At 40.6% G+C, this 21000-nt stretch overlaps 1 protein-coding gene and 1 long non-coding RNA gene across 3 annotated transcripts; both read left to right on the top strand.

Moving 5' to 3' along the window:
- Positions 1–12488: 12488 nt before the first annotated feature.
- On the top strand, positions 12489–14567 carry LOC120438310. 2 transcript variants are annotated; one of them, XM_039608725.1, is made up of 3 exons: positions 12489–13655; positions 13783–13858; positions 14240–14567. In XM_039608725.1, the coding sequence occupies exon 1, from the start codon at positions 12512–12514 to the stop codon at positions 13451–13453; it is 942 nt and encodes a 313-aa protein (XP_039464659.1). In that variant the 5' UTR covers positions 12489–12511; the 3' UTR covers positions 13454–13655; positions 13783–13858; positions 14240–14567. The 2 variants fall into 2 exon arrangements, with proteins under 2 accessions (XP_039464659.1, XP_039464658.1); XM_039608724.1 differs by having other exon boundaries at positions 13768–13858; positions 14240–14566.
- A 32-nt stretch (positions 14568–14599) lies between these two features.
- LOC120438338 lies at positions 14600–15963 on the top strand. The gene is made up of 3 exons (XR_005611807.1): positions 14600–14706; positions 14821–14911; positions 15291–15963. It is a non-coding gene; the product is annotated as an uncharacterized LOC120438338 (long non-coding RNA).
- The last annotated feature ends 5037 nt before the right edge of the window (positions 15964–21000 follow it).

Here is a 21000-nt window from a genome sequence, read left to right on the forward strand (position 1 = left end):
GAAAGATTCTACTTTTGGCCCCATAGAAACAGACTTCATTTGTGGTGTGTTGGCTCTCTCTAGTGGTATACCGGGAGTAGTACAGCCTAAAAGTTGTATGCTCGGTGGAAACTCCATATCCCACAATTCATAGCACGCCTCTACCACTGAAACAATGGCGGACACCACTTCGTTTTATATGTCTTTTATTAGTGTTTCTAGGTCACAAACTAAACTTTTAAGATATTTTCAGGCGAAAATGTAGGTGTGTAAACTTCACATATCTGCTCGTTTTATCAAGACATTGCATATTAGCGACAATTTTCTTACGTGTTGCTAATAGCCGGCTAGCTAGCTAGCGCCGCTAGCACCGCTAGCATATGACGACACTACGCAATGACGACACTCAACGGGGCGCGTCTCTTCGCCTCTCCTCCGCTTTGAAATTGACCGTCGACGTGATTTTGTAAGACAACGTGGCTATCGTTTCACCGGTAACGCGTTTTCCCCCCTCCTCCGCTTTGGACTTGAACTTACAGTGATTTCTGAAGTGTTTACAAAGACACACCGTAAGCTTTTACAAGGTAAGTGTATCTCTCTGTCTCTGGTTTGAAATTTAGCTTTGAAAGTGATTTTTTTTATGTGTTTCTTTATCGATTTCTTTGTTTCGGCACGATGCTAAAGCTAGTTAGCGGACATTCAGCTACGGCAAGCGTTTCTGTCCCTGCTCCGGTTTTGAAATTGACCTTTGAAACTGCTTTTCTGTGTTTTGACGCTGATATCTACAAAATGACTGTGATTTTATTCCAGTGCTATCGTTTGTAATTGAAACTTTTAAGATGCGACTCTCAAAAAATATCTTCATTGCAGTCGGGTTTCACACCTCTCTTTGTCTCGTGGTATTTTGTTGCTGGCTAGTTAGCGGATATTAAGCGTCTCCCGGTTTGAAATTGATTTTGAAAGTGATTTACTATGACAAGGTAAGCGTATCTCTGTCTCTGGTTTGAAATTTAGCTTTGAAAGTGATTTTTTATATGTGTTTCTTTATCGACTTCTTTGATTCGGCACGTTCGGCACGATGCTAAAGCTAGTTAGCGGACATTCAGCTACGGCAAGCTTTCTGTCCCTGCTCCGGTTTTGAAATTGACCTTTGAAACTGCTTTTCTGTGTTTTGACGCTGATATCTACAAAATGACTGTGATTTTATTCCAGTGGTATCGTTTGTAAATGAAACTTTTAAGATGCGACTCTCACAAAATATCTTCATTGCAGTCGGGTTTCACACTTCTCTTTGTCTCGTGGTATTTTGTTGCTGGCTAGTTAGTGGATATTAAGCGTCTCCCGGTTTGAAATTGATTTTGAAAGTGATTTACTATGACAAGGTAAGCGTCTCTCTGTCTCTGGTTTGAAATTTAGCTTTGAAAGTGATTTTTTTTATGTGTTTCTTTATCGACTTCTTTGTTTCGGCACGTTCGGCACGATGCTAAAGCTAGTTAGCGGACATTCAGCTACGGCAAGCGTTTCTGTCCCTGCTCCGGTTTTGAAATTGACCTTTGAAACTGCTTTTCTGTGTTTTGACGCTGATATCTACAAAATGACTGTGATTTTATTCCAGTGCTATCGTTTGTAACTGAAACTTTTAAGATGCGACTCTCAAAAAATATCTTCATTGCAGTCGGGTTTCACACCTCTCTTTGTCTCGTGGTATTTTGTTGCTGGCTAGTTAGCGGATATTAAGCGTCTCCCGGTTTGAAATTGATTTTGAAAGTGATTTACTTTTAAAGGTATTTTCTGTGTCTTGACGCTGATATCTACAAAATGACTGATTTTTATTCCAGTGGTATCGTTTGTAATTAAAACTTTTAAGATGTGACTCTCACCGCTTACGACACAATAGCTGCGTTGTAGTCGCGTTTCACACCTCTCTTTGTCTGTCTTTATAAGGCGTTAACTACAGCAGCCTTTTATACCTCAACTCTTGATTCAGCCAAGGTAAGTGCCCCCCCCTTATATTTTCTATGTATGTGTTCAGCTGATATTTAGAAAAAAATAGGTGTGTTTAGCGCTGGATGTCATTTTATTCCAGAGCTGTTGTTTGTAATTAAAACTTTTAAGATTAGATGGTACAGTGTTTTTACTCCCTTCCAAACAGTAAAGTTCCTCTTTGTTTCTCAGTAGGAAATTTAAACCAGACAGTACAAGGCTACATTTCAGTGTTACACAATCAGTTTGCTAATTGTTCTGTGAGATTTGTTTGCAAAGTTTAAGGTGTTAAGTAGGACTGTGAACATCTGGGTCTGCTTGCTGCTGGCATTCTGCCAGAGCCCCAGCAACAAGACCGCCTCCCAGCAACGAGAGTGCCTGTCAGCCTTGCAAGGTACCCAATTTTCCAATTACTCTATAACAAAACTGTTGTGGGCAACTAGACTGTCTCCTAAGTTTGCAAGCCAATCACTTTGCCAAATGTTCTTGTAAGATTTGTTTGAAAAGTTTGAGGTGGTAACTGTGAGCTGTGAACATCTGGGTTTGCTTGCTGCTGGCATTTGACCAGCGTCTCAGCAACAACACTGCCTCCCAGCTTTGCAAGGTAATTACTTTCCCAATTACTGTACACCAAAACGAAGTAACTGTCGTGGTCAACAAATCTGCCTCCCAACTTTCAAGGTAATCACTTTCTCAATTACAATATACAAACTGTTATGGAACTTTACTTAACAAAGCCTTAAGACCGGGTAGTGACACTATCAATATGTCTATTTAAAGAAAAGAGAGATTTTTTTTTGTTCTTGTAGTCCTCTTGTCTGTCAATGTATCAGAGGGTTAAAATAACAAATTGCTTGAAATGCCAATAATTAATATTCTGTTTTTATGTTGACATTCTACCAGATGCCGAAAAAAAATAAAAGATCCCAGGCACAAAAGAAGCGCTGGAAACCGCTTGACCTGGTCGATCCTGCAATGCTCACTGGCCACAACCAAGATGAGGCAGTCAGTAGTTTTCCATCTGACCAGGTAATGAGGATATGGTAGTGATCACAGACAGTTGAACAGTTTTCAAAACACGTTTGAGACAGTTAAGAACACTTACCCATGCAGTTTAGGATGTTTTGTTATAATGTCACACAACTGGCATAACAGTGTATGGTATACAGAACATTTAAATGAAATGAATGTGTCAGGTCACTTAATGTCTTCTATACCCTTTTTCCTGGGTTAGCAGACGGCACCAGCCGGGTTATCTTTGGAAACACAGGATAGACCCACCTCCTTATGTTCCCCAGGTACCAAGGTAAATATCAAAAAATATTCCTCTATTAAGAAATTACAAGGTATGCCCACCCGTAGGGCTGCTCGATTATGGCAAAAATGATAATCACAATTATTTTCACTGAAATCTAGATCTCCATTATTTGACAATATTTATTTAACAATAATTAACAATTGAATAATGGCTTTAAAACATGTATGTTTAGTGAACTTTACAGTGTTGCTCCGTGGTGCAGCTACGACATTGTAGCAAAGTTTACACTTACCCATACAGTTGACCATTTCTGTCTTGTAATGTTACCCAACTGGCATAACAGTTCATGCCATGCATTGCATTGTAAAGTGAAATTAAAGTGTCAGGTCACTTAATGTCTTAACATTATATTCTTTTTTGCCTGGGTTAGCAGACAGCACCAGCCAGCTTGTCCTTGGAAACGGAGAATAGACCCACCTCCTTATGTCCTCCAGGCAGCAAGGTAAATTTAAAACAGTATTCCTCCATTAAGGATTTATAGTGGACAGTTACATTACCATTAAATGTTAAAGACATATGGTTACATGTTAGCCTTATGCAAAAAGTAAGAATTTTGTTTTCTCGCTTCTGTTAGTTTTGTTTAAAGTTTTTAAAGTTACACTAACCTTCAAATTTCTTAGTAGTTATGCAAACAGCTTCAATTTTTTTTTTAATTGCTTTGTAAGTTTAGTAACCGCTACAGTTTCATGTTTTCTTTAAAGTATCCAGTGTTACACTCTATTTCAAATCTGTTAGTAGGTTTTCTAATTTTGATTAACTGTATTATCAGAGTTCAGAAACTCGTCCACCAGCAAAACGAGTCTGGGCAACCGATGATTTCCACATGGCATCAAATTCTCCACCTAAAAAGGTATGCCCACAAATGTCTATAACCAATTAATATACATGTGATGTTTGCTGTATAATCACCGGGGTTGATATTTAGTCTTTCACCTTAAGTATGTTTGCTAACTCGTACTAAATATACTAAAATGTTAGACTAAGCATATACATTTGCCAATGTCTTTCATCACATTCCTAAAATGCAGACATCTCAACAGGTATTTATGTCTGTCTATTTATCTATTTCTATATATATTGTTCAGAATAAATACAAACATGGCTTTGTGACACTCATCTTTTATCAAGATGGATGTCAATGTATTTTGTTTCTATCACATTTAACCTGTAACTGAATTTTGTGTACTTTCTTTACAAAACGTAACACAACTATGTCACATGTACAGAACCATTTGGTTTAATCTGAAATCAGTGAATGAATTACATCTGATTTAAGAGCATCTGAGATCCTCTTACAAATAATACGTAAACATGATTTCCTTTCATATGTTTGTATTTAGGCTGCAATTTAGTAGATGTTTGAAGGCTGGCAGCAACCTAAAATAAAAGCTGTGTCCCAAAACGTCGCTTGCATCCTCCGGAGGCCGCATTTGAATTCATAGCGCGGCCCAGTCAAATTCCAGGTGCCAACAATAGCGGTCGCTACTAAGTTTTAAAATTAGTCTTATTAATCTTTCTAGGTCGCAAGATAAACTTTTAACATATTTTCATGCGAAAAAAGTAGCAGTGTAAATTACAAATATCTGCTTGATTTATCTATCGTATATTTGCAAAAGTGTGCCGACGTTTTCGGAGACGTCTGTTACCCACCCACTCGATACCAAGCCGGGGGGGGGGGGCGGCGGCGGCGGCAATGGTCACTCCAGCCGGCAAGAGCAGCAGACTCCTAAATTCATCGTTTTCAGACGCCCGCTCTTTCGCTACCCAGGTTAAACATGATATATATAAGTCACTTGGATAACTTAAAATTTTAATTGTTTGCCTTTTTTCTGTTTTATTTATTCGAAGTACATCGGTTTGTCTGAGATCAAAGTTATAAGATTATTGGATTAAATAAAACATTATTAATCAATTGGGTGGTTTCCTCCAGGATTTTCACACAGCTGAATAAACGTCAAACAGAAAACTGCTTAAACAGAAGTGTGAGACAGTCGAGAATTTTCGCCAGTGTCCTGGCCGAGTTTATTAAACTCCACCGTGGTGACGCAAATCTGCAGGCTAGACCGTCCCATTTCACAGCCTCGTACTTCCGGCCTTCTCAGTCTTCGAAGGACCCGCCCCACATAGACCGCGTAGGTCGGGTCCTCCGAAGGATACAGCCGACATTTTAGGAAACAGCTAATGTGTTATATGTAAAGTAATTAACTGCTTGGAAAATATAAGGAGCAGAAAGTACAGATGTGACTTTTATAAAAGGTCATTAAAAAACAGCACTCAAGCAAATTGCAGATATCTAAAATATTCGTCATTTTTACTTCCCACCTCTGCTCTCTCTCACTGTTCCTGTCACACTCTTTCTACCAGTTTCTGGCTTATCTGATGCTGTGTATCTTTAGATTATGCTGTAATATGATTCAGCAGTGATATAATTTTGCTTCATTGTTTTACCATAGTTAAAAATGTTTTTCTTTAAAGAAAATCTTTATTTATACAACCCTTGCCACTTAAAAAATGTCTTACATCATTGTACCAAGAGTTGCATATGTTTTTGCTCAACCTTGAAATGCTTATCATTAAATACTAAACAATAACATGTCACCTTTACCATTCCTTGATCAGCCTTTCCACAACACAAATGAACAACTACTGACAGAGGAGCTACAGAGCAACGCAGTTCAGCACTTCTGGTGTGTCAGTGCAACTCATTGTCAAAGTGATGAAAGGTACACAGAATTCTCTCGAAATCATCAGTGCACATGTAATGCCCTCACATTCCTGGCCTACCTTAATGAGGAACACCAGTTCAACACAGCCCGACTTGATAAGGTGCTTGAACAGGGAGATGCACTCTACTGTTGGATTAAAACAAATCTTCAGCAGGAGAGGCGTTATACACAAGATCATCTGACCATGGAGGACCTGCCCAAAGAAGTTCATGCTGACATAAATGTCTACAGTGTGAAAATGGACAACATAAGGTATGGATACCTGGAAGCAGCAGACAAAACTTACCAAAGAAAAGAGTGGTGGTTGCCTCTTGCTAGTCGCCTTGTATGTCTGTCAACAGATGTGAACTATGCTTTGCTCATGGTTTCACCTCAGTGCATTGCAGTTTTCCGTGACAAATCTGGGAGGTATGGATTATTTGATTCACATTCAAGAAGTGTAGCAGGTTTACCCCAGCCAAATGGAACAGCAGTCATGCTCACTTTCACTCATGTGAATGACCTGATCAACCACCTGCATAACCTTTTTCAAAATCAAGGCAGGTATGCAAGATATGAGTTTGTGCCTGTTTCTTTCAAAAGAGTCAGCACTCACAACGAACAGCCTGCACAGTCAACTCGGGCAACAGCAGCAACAGCTACATCATCACCACAAAATGATGAACCACAAATCACAAATTCCACTGTGCAAGTGCCTCAACCAGAATCGGCCCAAACCTACATGACAATGTTAGAAAATACTTCAAACTCATCACAAGACAAAATGGCTTCAAATCAAATCTGTGAACATCAACTTGAAACATCTGTTGACCCAACAAGCAACATCCAGAAAGAACAACAAGAAATTGGCCTCAATAATGAAAGCGATAAAGTAAAAGATAAAACCCACCAAAAAGCAAGAAATGTGAGCAGATTAAATAAAGGACGACGTGGGAAAGCTATTCGTCAAGCTCAAAAAAGTCAGAGGGAGTATGTAAAAGCTAAAGACAAATCTTCAACTGAAGAAGTGGCAAAGAAGACTAACAAAAAAAGACATGAAAGAGAACGATATGCCTGCTGTCGTGAATTTCGAATGAAAAGATTACAGACTATGAAAATTCAATATGCTGAAAACTGTCATTACCGTAAACAAAGACTATTATCAGCCAAAAATTATTATGCAAATCCTCATATTCAAGAAAAAGTAAAAGCCCACAAGGTGAAGAGATACCAAAGTGATCATCATTTTCAACGAAAAATGAGAAACTACATTATCAGAAGATATACCACAGATCCTGACTATCAAACCAGACAGAAGCAATATGTGGTCCAGAGGTACAACACGGATGCCAGCTTTCAAACCAGACAGAAACAATATGTGGTCCAGAGGTACAACACGGATGCCAGCTTTCAAACCAGACAGAAACAATATGTGGTCCAGAGGTACAACACGGATGCCAGCTTTCAAACCAGACAGAAACAATATGTGGTCCAGAGGTACAACACGGATGCCAGCTTTCAAACCAGACAGAAACAATATGTGGTCCAGAGGTACAACACGGATGCCAGCTTTCAAACCAGACAGAAACAATATGTGGTCCAGAGGTACAACACGGATGCCAGCTTTCAAACAAGACAGAAACAATATGTGGTTCAGAGGTACAACACGGATGCCAGCTTTCAAACCAGACAGAAGCAATATATGGTCCAGAGGTACAACACGGATGCCAGCTTTCAAACCAGACAGAAGCAATATATGGACCAGAAATACAAAGAGGATCATGTCAGAGAAAAGAAGAAGGCATACATAAGAACAAAATATGCATCGGATCCAAACTACAGGCACAAACAAAAAAAATCAATTCATGCCAGGTACCACAATGACTCACAATTCAGACTGCACCATATACAGCGCTGTGCAGAGTACCAGAGACACAAAATGGCTACCACTGCATCTTTCGCCATTTATAAAAAGTTGTGTGCGCAGAGAATAAAGAAGAAATACAGACGACTAGTAACACAATTCCAGCAGGGTCCACAGTCTGAAGCACAGCCCCAGCTTGTAGTGAATAGTGTGATGCAAGCAGCCACATTAGCTTTCCGGGTGAAACAATTAAGTTAGGACCCACCCATGTCTGTACAGTGTGCCACAGAACTCTGTTTCCTAATCAAGTTAAACACTGCAAAAGATCAAAGTATGTTAAAATAGTCACATTGTTGACACTTGCTTGACAGGAAAATTTGTTCATGTTTGTGACAGGGAATGCTCAGCTAATTGTACTTTCCCAAAACAAAGAATGGAGGAGTGGATTTGCTACAACTGTGACAGCCACCTACAACGAGGAAAGATCCCTTCCATCGCAGTGGCAAACAATTTAGCACTAGCACCCATTCCAATTGAACTGAGTCAATTAAATGTACTAGAACGACAACTGATTGCTAAAATTCTCCCGTTTGCCAAAATCATTGCATTACCAAAAGGACAGCAAAGAGCCGTACATGGGGCTGTTGTTTGTGTACCGTCGGATGTGGAAACCACAGTAAACTGTCTTCCCAGACCTAGCAATGAAGCCCAGCTCCTGCAGGTACAACTGAAAAGACACATCAGATTCAAAGGATACCAACACTTCTACACTGTGAACATGAAGAATGTGTTAGCAGGATTATCAAAGCTAAAAGAGATGCATTCAGAATACAAAGATGTATCTATTGATGATGACGCTACTTTTGCTGATCCCACAAATAATCAGATAATCGAGACGGAACATGACACTGCTGATGCAGATATTCAAGATGCACTGCCCAGAAACTTCGACAACCAAATTGTACCAGAAAGAAGAACCACTGAGGATACAACAGCTGGAATACTTGAGCCATGTCATGATGTAAACGAACTATTGGAGCCTGAACACTCAAATGGAGAGCCCTTACAAGATATGGAGAAAGAAAAGGAAGAACTTCGCCCCGGTCTTGTTCTAGACACCTGTATGCAACCACCAGATATAGCACAGGACATTTTATCATATGGTGAAGGAATATTTAGCATTGCACCCGCCCAAGAAATAGACCTGTTGGCTTCTTCTCTGTTCCTAAACTTGAAGCCATGGCCTTTCCTGTGCAGTTCCCAACTGGACAGAACACATTAGATGAAGCCAGACAAGTCAAACTGTCCCCAAGCATGTATTTTAATACACGGCTGTTCTCTGCAGATACACGGTTTGCAACTGACCAAAGCTACCTATTCTTTGCACAGTTTGTAACAGAAACACACATGGCTACAAACAGCATGTCCATCCAATTGCGCAAAGGTAAGGCAATCACCAAGGATGGACGTAGAATTTGTAACAGAATGCTTCAAAATAAAGACGAAGTGGAGAGACTGATAAATAACAAAGATGCAACACGCTTCATGAAACCTCTGAGAGGTACTCCAGCCTATTGGGAGAAGGCACTGAAAGATCTTCATGCTATGGTCAGACAGTTAGGAAAGCCAACTTTTTTCCTGACATTTTCAGCTGCTGAAATGAGATGGCCTGAGGTTGTTGAGGTCATAAAAACTCAACAAGGCGAACAAGTGGATTTTTCACAACTTGACTGGAACACAAAGTGTGAAATTCTCCGAAGCAACCCTGTGACTGTGATGCGATTGTTTGAAAAAAGAGTCGATGCACTAATGACAACACTGATCCTGTCCCCGGCACAGCCCATCGGTGAAGTAGAAGATTACTTTTATCGAGTGGAGTTTCAGGCCAGAGGTAGCCCTCATATCCATTTACTGGTTTGGGTCAAAGATGCACCTAAATTTGGGCGACCTTGAAGACCACGTGTACAAATTTATTGACAAGTACATAACATGTAAGATGCCTGACCAAAATGCCGATCCTGAACTTCACAAAATTGTGTCTGAGGTTCAAGTCCACAGCAGAAATCACTCCAGATCCTGCAAAAAAGGTAATGTGTCATGTAGGTTTGGGTTTCCCAAACTACCCGTAGACCAAACAATGATCACTTTCCCAAGCCCAGATGATGACGATGATCACAATGATAAGCAGCATAGCACAAGTAAGGAGAAAGGCACAAATGTAAAACAAAAGCAAAAAAAAGAGACGAATGGCTCTCGCAAAAACACAGAAAGAGGCCAAAAAAACTCCAGCCATTGAGAGATTTGCTCTGTGACCCAAATTCCTCGTTTGAGGACTTGTCTGAGCTGCTTCACAAATGCAAATTTACTTATGAACAATACTTGGATTGTGTCTTCAATTTAAGCAATGGCCATGTCATCCTCTTAAAGCGTGAACCTAATGACTGCTGGGTGAATGCATACAATGCAGATCTGCTGAGAGCCTGGAATGCCAACATGGACATCCAATATGTCATTGATGACTACAGCTGCCTGATGTACATGATGTCTTATGTCTCTAAACCCGAATTTGAGATGACACAATTTCTTAATGGAGTCATCCAGGAGGTCAAAAGTCCAATGTCAATGAAAGAGATGAAATGAAACAGATAATGCAGGCATATGCTAAACACAGAGAAGTCAGTGCCCAAGAATCCGTGGCAAGGACATGCAGCCTGCCACTAAAAAAGTGTTCACGCAGTGTGGTGTTCATACAGACTGATGATGATGCCCTGAAAATGAGTCTCCGATGAGCAGGTTGCAGAGCATGGCACCAGATGATGAAAATGTGTGGATGTCTGGATTGCCAGAAAAATATGCAAACAGACCCAGAACACCTGAGTTTGAAAGAATGTGTTTGGCTGAATTTGCTTCAGAGTACAGGATTCTCTACAGCCGTCAAACAGAGTCAAAATGCCATCCTCTTTTGAATAACATGGGTTATATTCAAAAGAGAACAAGAGGGAAACCTGCAATAATCAGATATCCTCGGTTCTCAGAAAAGAAACAACCAGAAAAGTTTTATAGCAGACTACTAAAACTTTATTTTCCACACCGATCAAATGATGACCTTAAAACACAGAACACCCCACATCCGAACAGTTCTACAAAAGTGGACGAAAACATGGTTTTGCAGTACGGCCAATTGTTACCTTTAACAAAAGCGTTATGAAAGCCATGGCAAAACAATGGAAAGGGCATTGGAACAGATTGAACAACAAGGCCCACTTATCAATGCATGGAACACCTTTGCACCTGAGGTTGAAGTAGATCGTTTAGAGTGTGTGGCCCAACGACAATCCAGACATGACACTGACGAAAATGAAATGGACATTGTTCCAGACTACCAAGTCAGTGGTAGCAGCAGTGGAGCCATGCCAGCAATCATAGCACCAAAGCTGAGCCCAGACTTTGTCAGAAAAATGTACCAAAGTCTGAATGAAACCCAAGCATCCATATTCTCACGCAGTGCGTGAGTGGTGTTTCAAACTTGTGTGGGGTCACTGTCCTGAGCAGTTCTTTTATTTTGTCTCTGGAGGAGCTGGCTGTGGAAAATCACATGTTATCAAGTGCATATATGAGGAGGCAACAAAGATTTTGCACCAACTCCCCAGATTCCGTGACCAAGCAGACATGTCCTACCCTGCAGTACTGCTGACTGCATTTACTGGCACTGCAGCTTTTAACATATCTGGGAAAACACTGCACTCTCTGCTAAAGCTGCCAAAATCTTTAAAACCGCCGTATCAGGGACTGGGCAATGGACTGGATGAAGTGAGAGCTTCACTTTCAAATGCAGAGATTCTGGTCATTGATGAGATATCTATGGTTTCTAAAGACCTTTTGCCTACATCCACTGGAGACTTCAGCAGATCAAAGGAAACAAGAAGCCTTTTGGTGGGATGTCTATCCTTGCAGTAGGAGACTTTTACCAGCTGCCACCCCTTGAAAAAGCCAAACCACTCTGTGTGTACGAGGACAATGTCCTTGATCTCTGGAAAGACTATTTCCACATGGTCAACCTGACAGAAATCATGCGACAGAAAGATGATCATTCTTTTGCTGAAGTTCTGAACAGGATAAGAGTGAAGCAAAAAACAGATTCTCTTGAAGCCAATGATAAAGCCTTGCTCACACAAGCTATCCATGACATAAAAGACTGTCCATCTAATGTATTACACATTTATGCTACAAACAAAGAGGTCGACAAACACAATTCAGCAACTGTAACTGCTCTTCATTCTGATGTCATAAATATTCAGGCCGAAGACTACAGAAAAGACCCACGAACGGGTGAGATGGTCCTCCTGGCAGATGTGATGAAAGGCAACAAAAGAGATTTACCTGATAACATACAAGCTGCACCTGGAGTGCGTGTTATGATTATTAGAAATTTGGATGTTGAAGATGGGCTTGTTAATGGGACATTTGGAACAATCACGAACATTGTGACAACCACACAGGATGGACCAAAAACTGTGAATCTCATTGGACTTACGCTGGACAATCAAAATTCTGGGCAAAAAAATTTCGCAGAAAAATACAAGGATCCTCAGACAACCTCGTATATATTGAGAAATGTGAAGAATCTACAAGTAAAAAGGAGTTCTTCGCAGGCAATTTCCAATGAAGTTGGCCTTTGCATGTACAGCTCACAAAGTACAAGGCATGACAATGGAGTCAGCAGTAGTATGTTTGAAGCGTGTTTTTGAGCCTGGAATGGCCTATGTCGCACTCAGCCGCACAACCTCACTTAAAGGACTGTACATCACAGACTTTGATGAAAGGAAAATCTATGCTGATCCTGCCATCACAGATGCACTCAAAAATATGAGACATGCATCATTTGAGAATGCAAGACCACTGTTGCAATTCTTAAAATCAGTTGTTCCCACAGTCCCCACATTGACAATTATCCATCACAATGCACAAGGTCTCCCAACTCACATGGAGGACATGAGATGCCACCATGAACTCAGCCTTGCTGATGTTTTATGCATAACAGAAACTCACTTGTCTGGATCATCAGTTTCTCCCCGCTTCCAGCTGGAACAATACAACATGGCCACACGCAACAGACACGTCTCTTACACAAACCATACAGACATGGCAAAGGTAAATGGCGGTGGAGTTGCAATGTACTACAAAACAGTTCTTACAGCAGAGTCTCGAAAATACCTGCAAAATGTGACTGACCTTGAATTTGTTGTTATCAAGGTTGAATCGCCAGTCACAGCTTTGATAGCAACTGTATACAGGCCACCAAATTACAGCCACGTGAGGTTTTTACCACAAATGCAATGTCTTTTGGACTCATTGGAAATGATGAATTGCCAACCAATTATTGTTTGTGGAGATTTCAATGAGGACCTTATGAGCAGAGGAAAAAAACCCATCCAAGAACTGTTTCAGTCAAGAGGATATGCACAACTTATTACTGCTGCAACTACCGAAAAACACACATTGATTGATCACCTTTACATATCACAGCCATACGCCTGCCTCCAATCAGGTGTTCTGAATACATATCACAGTTATCACAACCCCATTTATTGTGTAATTCACTAACACAAAATGACTGCAAGGTTGTGAGGGATATGGACTTGCCAAGTGATCTTAGTGTCTTTGCAACTGAGCACACTCTACCACCAACAAGGACAGCTCACCAGTGGGAGCTGATAGATAAGACTGCTCTCATCCATTGAAGAGCTGACCAGAAACGTGAACAGAGAGACTGCAACTGCACCTGATGGGATCCCTGCCATAACAGGTAATTGTATTTTTGTTTTACTTTATATTGTAACATTTGATATTGATATTGTTTGAAACAAACTATAATCTCATCCATTCATTAAATCATCCATTCATTCATAACTCCTCAGATGTGTTCTGTCCAGTGAAGGCAGTGGAGAAGCCCTACACTGATCTTGAAACTGTGCCACGCTAGTAGAGACCGGCTACAAGGATGGGCAGGTATAGTGAAATTAAAATGCACCTTTTGGTTCAACAGGTTTATATATACAGTCAAGTGATCAAAAGACACCAGTATTAAACCCATTTAAACCAACTACATGCTTGGATTGGAACTGTATACAGGCCACCAAATTACAGCCACGTGTGGTTTTTACCTCACATAGCAACTTACCCCATCCAAAGACACCAGTATTAAGCAAATTTCTTTTTTTTACTACCTTTTTAATATAGTTTTGGGTCATTTAGTTCTAAAGTTAGATTTGTTTTTCCAATTATTTTTTAGAACTTCATTACTTGCCATTTCGCTAACTGAAGAGCTGCGCTTTGTGATGTCTCTTGTTTTATTGTTTTAAATTGTGTTTTCCTTTTATCTGTTTCTAGCTGTTTTCACAAAGTCAGCCAACCACTTGCTTCCAAATGACCCTTATCCAGAAGTATCCGTGAGTGCCTCATCAACAGAAACTAAAGTGGAGACCTACCTCTCAGAGAAAAACGCACACATAAGAAAAGCCGACCCACTTCAGTACTGGGAAGAACATCCTAATCTGTTTCCCTCTATGGCTGCTGTTGCGATCCCAGTGTGCCCCCTGTAGCTCTGTGGACAGTTTTGGATTTGTTTACATCTCACCCAACCGCTCACGGCAGATGGCTGCACCTCTCTAAGCCTGGTTCTGCCGGAGGTTTCTTCCTGTTAAAGGGAGTTTTTCTGAACACACTCTACCACCAACAAGGACAGCTCACCCAGTGGGAACTGATAGATAAGACTGCTGATGCGCTCTCATCCATTGAAGAGCTGACCAGAAACGTGAACAGAGAGACTGCACCTGATGGGATCCCTGCCATAACAGGTCATTTGTATTTTTTTGTTTCTTACTTTATATTCTAACATTTATTGATATTGTTTGAAACAAACTATAATCTCATCCATTCATTAAGTCATCCATCCATTCATAACTCCTCAGATGTGTTCTGTCCAGTGAAGGCAGTGGAGAAGCCCTACACTGATCTTGAAACTGTGCCACGCTAGTAGAGACCGGCTACAAGGATGGGCAGGTATAGTGAAATTAAAATGCACCTTTTGTTCAACAGGTTTATATATACAGTCAAGTGATCAAAAGACACCAGTATTAAACCCATTTAAACCAACTACATGCTTGGATTGGAACTGTATACAGGCCACCAAATTACAGCCACATGTGGTTTTTACCTCACATAGCGACTTACCTCATCCAAAGACACCAGTATTAAGCCAATTTCTTTTTTTACTACCTTTTTAATATAGTTTTGGGTCATTTAGTTCTAAAGTTAGATTTGTTTTCCCAATTATTTTTTAGAACTTCATTACTTGCCAGTTTGCTAACTGAAGAGCTGCGCTTTGTGATGTCTCTTGTTTTATTGTTTTAAATTGTGTTTTACTTTTATCTCTTTCTAGCTGTTTTTGCAAAGTCAGCCAACCTCTTGCTTCCAAATGACCCTTATCCAGAAGTATCCGTGAGTGCCTCATCAACAGAAACTAAAGTGGAGACATACCTCTCAGAGAAAAACGCACACATAAGAAAAGCCGACCCACTTCAGTACTGGGAAGAACATCCTAATCTGTTTCCCTCTATGGCTGCTGTTGCGATCCCAGTGTGCCCCCTGTAGCTCTGTGGACAGTTTTGGATTTGTTTACATCTCACCCCAACCGGTCGCGGCAGATGGCCGCCCCTCCCTGAGCCTGGTTCTGCCGGAGGTTTCTTCCTGTTAAAAGGGAGTTTTTCCTTCCCACTGTCGCCAAAGTGCTTGCTCATAGGGGGTCATATGATTGTTGGGTTTATCTATATACATTGATGCTTGTATGCTTTTCATTTATACTTTTGCCTTACTCTTCGGTTCATAATATAAAGTTACTTGAATGTTTTCCTTTTCCTTTTTTATTTTATATTGCTTTGCTATTTACCACAATCTAAATATCATGTTTAAATGTCATACATTATTGTAAATGGTATTTGTACAAAATATTGTTTGAATAACATGATACATTTTAGTCCCACAAGGGGAAATTTCATAATTTGCATGTGGAATTTCCCCTTTCACATTAAAATACCTTTGAAATACAAATTGAATACCGCTTAATGGACATTTATTTCTACCACTTTAAACGACTCAAAACTGTAAAATCTAAATTGTCACTTCTTTTGAACACCTGACACTAAAGCATAATTTATTTTATTTATTTTATATCTATTAACTTCTTTGGTAATCATGTAACTGGAGCATCTTTCCCTCATCTCTGTATGCTGCATATAACAGAGATCACAATACAGCTTACTTTGCTTTAAATTGAAAATCAGCTGTATTCCATTTCCCTCCTCCTTGTGGTATAAATAGCAAACTATGCTCATGTTGCATATTGCTCCCTCTAGTGTTATAGATGGCAACCGGCGCTAATTGAACCACATTAAAAGCAAACTACACTCATTGGCAGTAGCATAGGCACACTTAAAATTTCTTCTGAAATTTTCCCTTTCTAGTTATGTGTGCCTATGCCAAGAGGCACACATATTACTATTCCTCGGATTTATTATTATGTGTGCCTATGCCAAGAGGCACACATATTACTATTCCTCGGATTTATTATTCTTATTATTATGTGTGCCTATGACAAGAGGCACACATATTACTATTCGTCGGATTTATTATGTGTGCCTATGCCAAGAGGCACACATATTACTATTCCTCGGATTTATTATTATTATTATTATTATTATTATGTGTGCCTATGCCAAGAGGCACACATATTACTATTCGTCGGATTTATTATTATTATTATTATTCTTCAGTTTCCGCCTGAAATTTTGCAGCGAATCTCGCCCCGCAGTTTTGAGAAAAGCTTCATATATGTTACCTCATTTTGTGCGGCTGGATCTGGAATGGTGTGCTATGACTTTTGGTCTTTATGAATTTTATAGTTTTTAAATATTAATATTTTAGTGAAAATTTTCCCGCTCTCCTCTGCCGAACAGTTTTGACATTAGGGTTACATATGTTAGATCATTTTGTGCGGCTGGAGCTGGACTATTATGTCATGACTTTTGGTGTTCATGACTTTTATAGTTTTTAAATATTAATATTTTAGTGCAAATTTAGGCCAATTCATCTTTTGGCGCCAAATAAACAGACTTCATTTGTGGTGTGTTGGCTCTCTCTAGTGGTATGCCGGGAGTGGTACAGCCTGTCTACCCTTATTTGGATTACCGTAATGATGACAATCAACGGTGCACACAGCGTCGCTGCTTTCAGGAGCCATTGGAATTTTTAAGGTTGCGCAAATCATTCAAAAGTTACGGTAATGCTTGGTGGAAAACTCAATATCCCACAAATCATAGCACACCTCTGCCGAGTTAAACAATGGCGGCCACCACTTCGTTTTATATGTCTTTTATTAGTGTTTCTAGGTCACAAAATAAACTTTTAAGATATTTTCAGGCGAGAATGTAGGTGTGTAAACTTCAAATATCTGCTTGTTTTATCAAGACATCCCATATTAGCGACAATGCTCTGACGACCTCGGTCCTGCCTGACAGCTAGTCGGCTACCTAGCTAGCTGCCGCACTTGGCTGCAAATGGACAGCGAGGGACTCTCTCTCTCCTTTCACCTCCCGGTCTCTCGCAAATGCCCGCACAGAATCGGAGTTACAGCTGGATGTGGAAAAAATAACTGAGTTGTTTGGTGGTGCTATAATGCGGAGCTACAACAGTGGGCAGCTATCCACGGTGTATGACAGAAAGGACATGCCGCGACCGCAGATCGACCGGTGTTTGCTAACGCGGAGGTCAATCGTGGATCAGGGAAAGCGAAGGCAGGAGCGTGAGGTGAACTGAATTTCAGGTAAGAAGTTATGACCTGCACTCTATTTGGGTCAGATATAAACCGAGTTTAGGTGTAGTTTATTTAGCAGCAGTTCTCTTATGTGTTGCTGATAGTCGGCTAGCTAGCTAGCGCCCGCCTAGCATAGTTAGCTCGCGCCACTAGCGACCCTTCGTGAAAAAGCACCCAGGCTTGGCTTATATTGAGGCGGGTGAAACTCGTGTCAGCACCCGGTCGCTCGCCGACAGTATGTGTTTTAGCTGGACTTATTTTTCGTTTATATGGGCCGTTGATGCTGGAAACCGAAGGCAGGAGTGTGAGGTGAACTGAATTTCAGGTAAGAAGTTATGAACTGCACTCTATTTGGGTCAGATATAAACCGAGTTTAGGTGTAATTTATTTTCGTTGACCTTTACAATCGTACTGCCACGGGAGTTTATATACAGCTGTGTGCGCACTAAGTTACTGACGTTGGACTTTATTTTATTCATTAGGGTTAGTTCATAGAGTTGCCGTGCTGTAAAACGGAATCGTCCCACATTCAGAGAAAACATTATGATTTATTCTGTCGTTACGAAGCCTCCCCTGTCATTCTCTCGCGCGTTGAAACGTCAATCATGAAACTGATCAATGATCGGCTGTTCGCTCTTATTTATCGCGCTAAACAACAGCAGCACGTTTAAGCTTGATCAGCTGTTGTTAGAATTCTTTGATTTTAATTTCTAGTATCAGCTGATGTTTGCTGGAGCATGAAGATGAAATCAGGAGATGTCCTTACTGAATCATCAGAGCTGAACTGGTGATGGAGAAACAGGTTTACACTTTAGGTGACATGAATGAGTTGAAGGGAAGTTATGAGTTGTTTCTGAGAGACAAAGACCAAGCTCCTTTTTTGTGTAGCTGACAGCTGGTAACTGTGCAGGGGCAGCTAGGGCATTAACAGAGAAAGGTGGACACAAAGATATACTTTTCTTTCTTACTCTCATATAAAATATTTAGCTTTTATTAAATAGTTATCTGAATCTCACAACCAAAGTTTGTATAATAATACACAAGATTGGCTGTAGACCATTGTTCATAATTCAGAACACTGTGTAAAAATAACAAAAACAAAAAGTGAATGCATGTGTGAAAAGTGGTCTATAATGTAATGCTTCAAAGCGTGTTCATGCAAACATTGTCGGGTCTGCTGTGGTACAATGGGACTTCTGCTCATGAACCTGTGTGCACAGCGCCTGCAAATCGGCGCTGTAATGAAGTAACTTCATCTTTACACAAAACTGTAAGCTGTCATCTGTGAAGCGTGAGCGGTGTTTGTTTTACCATAGTTCATGGTGGAGAATGGCTGCTCTTCTGAGTTTTGCTCTCTGTAGCCGTATGAATGGCAAACTACAGTGATTAGCAGCGGCATAGGCACACATAAAATTTCTTCTGAAATTTTCGCTTTCTAGTTATTATGTGTGCCTATGGAAAGAGGCACACATATTACTATTCGTCGGATTTATTATTCTTATTATTATTATTATTCTCCATCTTCCGCCTAAATTTCGCACGTATCACGCCCGCAGTTTTGAGACAAGCTTCATATATGTTACCTCATTTTGTGCGGCGGATCTGGAATGGTGTGCTATGACTTTTGGTGTTTATGAATTTTATAGTTTTTTAAATATTAATATTTTAGTGAAAATTTTCCCGCGCCTCTGCCAAACAGTTTTGACATTAGGATTACATATGTTAGATCATTTTGTGCGCCTGGAGCTGGACTATTATGTTGTGACTTTTGGTGTTTATGACTTTTATAGTTTTTAAATATTAATATTTTAGTACAAATTTAGGCCAATTCATCTTTTGGCGCCAAATAAACAGACTTCATTTGTGGTGTCTTGGCTCTCTCTAGTGGTATACCGGGAGTAGTACAGCCGAAAAGATTTATCCTTGTGTTGAAAACTCCATATCCCACAATTCATAGCACGCCTCTACAGAGTGAACAATGGCGGCCACCACTGCGTTTTATATGTCTTTTATTCGTGTTTCTAGGTCACAAAATAAACTTTTAAGATATTTTCAGGCGAGAATGTAGGTGTGTAAACTTCAAATATCTGCTTGTTTTATCAAGACGTCCCATATTTAGCGACAGTGCTCTGACGACGTTGGTCCTGCCTGACAGCTAGCCGGCTACCTAGCTAGCTGCCGCGCCAGCTGCAAATGGATAGCGAGGGACTCTCTCTGTCGTTTCACCTCCCGGTCTCTCGCAAATGCTCGCACAGAATCGGAGTTACAGCTGGATGTGGAAAAATAACTGAGTTGTTTGGTGGTGCTATAACGCGGAGCTACAACAGTGGGCAGCTATCCACCGGTGTATGACAGAAAGGACATGCCGCGACCGCCGATCGACCGGTGTTTGCTAACGCGAGGTCAATCGTGGATCAGGGAAAGCGAAGGCAGGAGCGTGAGGTGAACTGAATTTCAGGTAAGAAGTTATGACCTGCACTCTATTTGGGTCAGATATAAACCGAGTTTAGGTGTAGTTTATTTAGCAGCAGTTCTCTTATGTGTTGCTGATAGTCGGCTAGCTAGCTAGCGCCGCTAGCATAGTTAGCTAGCACCGCTAGCGACCCTTCGTGAAAAAAGCACCCAGGCTTGGCTTATATTGAGGCGGGTGAAACTCGTGTCAGCACCGGTCGCTCGCCGACAGTATGTGTTTTAGCTGGACTTATTTTTCGCTTTATATGGACCGATGATTTATTTATTTATTCATTTTAGTAACGGTATAAACAGTGAAAGGTGGTGGATTGGCCAGATGTAAACTTCAAATATCTGCTCGTGTTACCAAGACATCCCATATTAGCTCTGATGTTTTCGGTGCCTGCAAAGAGCTAGACAGGTAGCTAGCTAACCCGAGCTGGCTGTCTTTTTGACTCAGGGTCATAGCTGGACTTATTTTTCGTTTTATGAGCCGATGAGGGGTTTTTTTTTTTAGTAACGGTACAAACAGTGAAAGGCGGTGGATTGGCCAGATGTAAACTTCAAATATCTGCTCGTGTTACCAAGACATCCCATATTAGCTCTGATGTTTTCGGTGCCTGCAAAGAGCTAGACAGGTAGCTAGCTAACCCGAGCTGGCTGTCTTTTTGACTCAGGGTCATAGCTGGACTTATTTTTCGTTTTATGAGCCGATGAGGGTTTTTTTTTAGTAACGGTACAAACAGTGAAAGGCGGTGGATTGTCCAGATGCTGGTCGATGTGGAAAAAAATAACTGAGTTGTTTGGTGATCGCTGACGCGGAGTTACA

Source organism: Oreochromis aureus, linkage group 3 (assembly GCF_013358895.1).
Source record: "Oreochromis aureus strain Israel breed Guangdong linkage group 3, ZZ_aureus, whole genome shotgun sequence".
Classification (NCBI taxonomy): Eukaryota; Metazoa; Chordata; class Actinopteri; order Cichliformes; family Cichlidae; genus Oreochromis; species Oreochromis aureus.

What these genes read in the sequence shown, in the direction of transcription:
- LOC120438310 (XM_039608725.1), top strand. Translation starts at nt 12,512, where the DNA reads ATGAAGTTGGCCTTTGCATGTACAGCTCACAAAGTACAAGGCATGACA.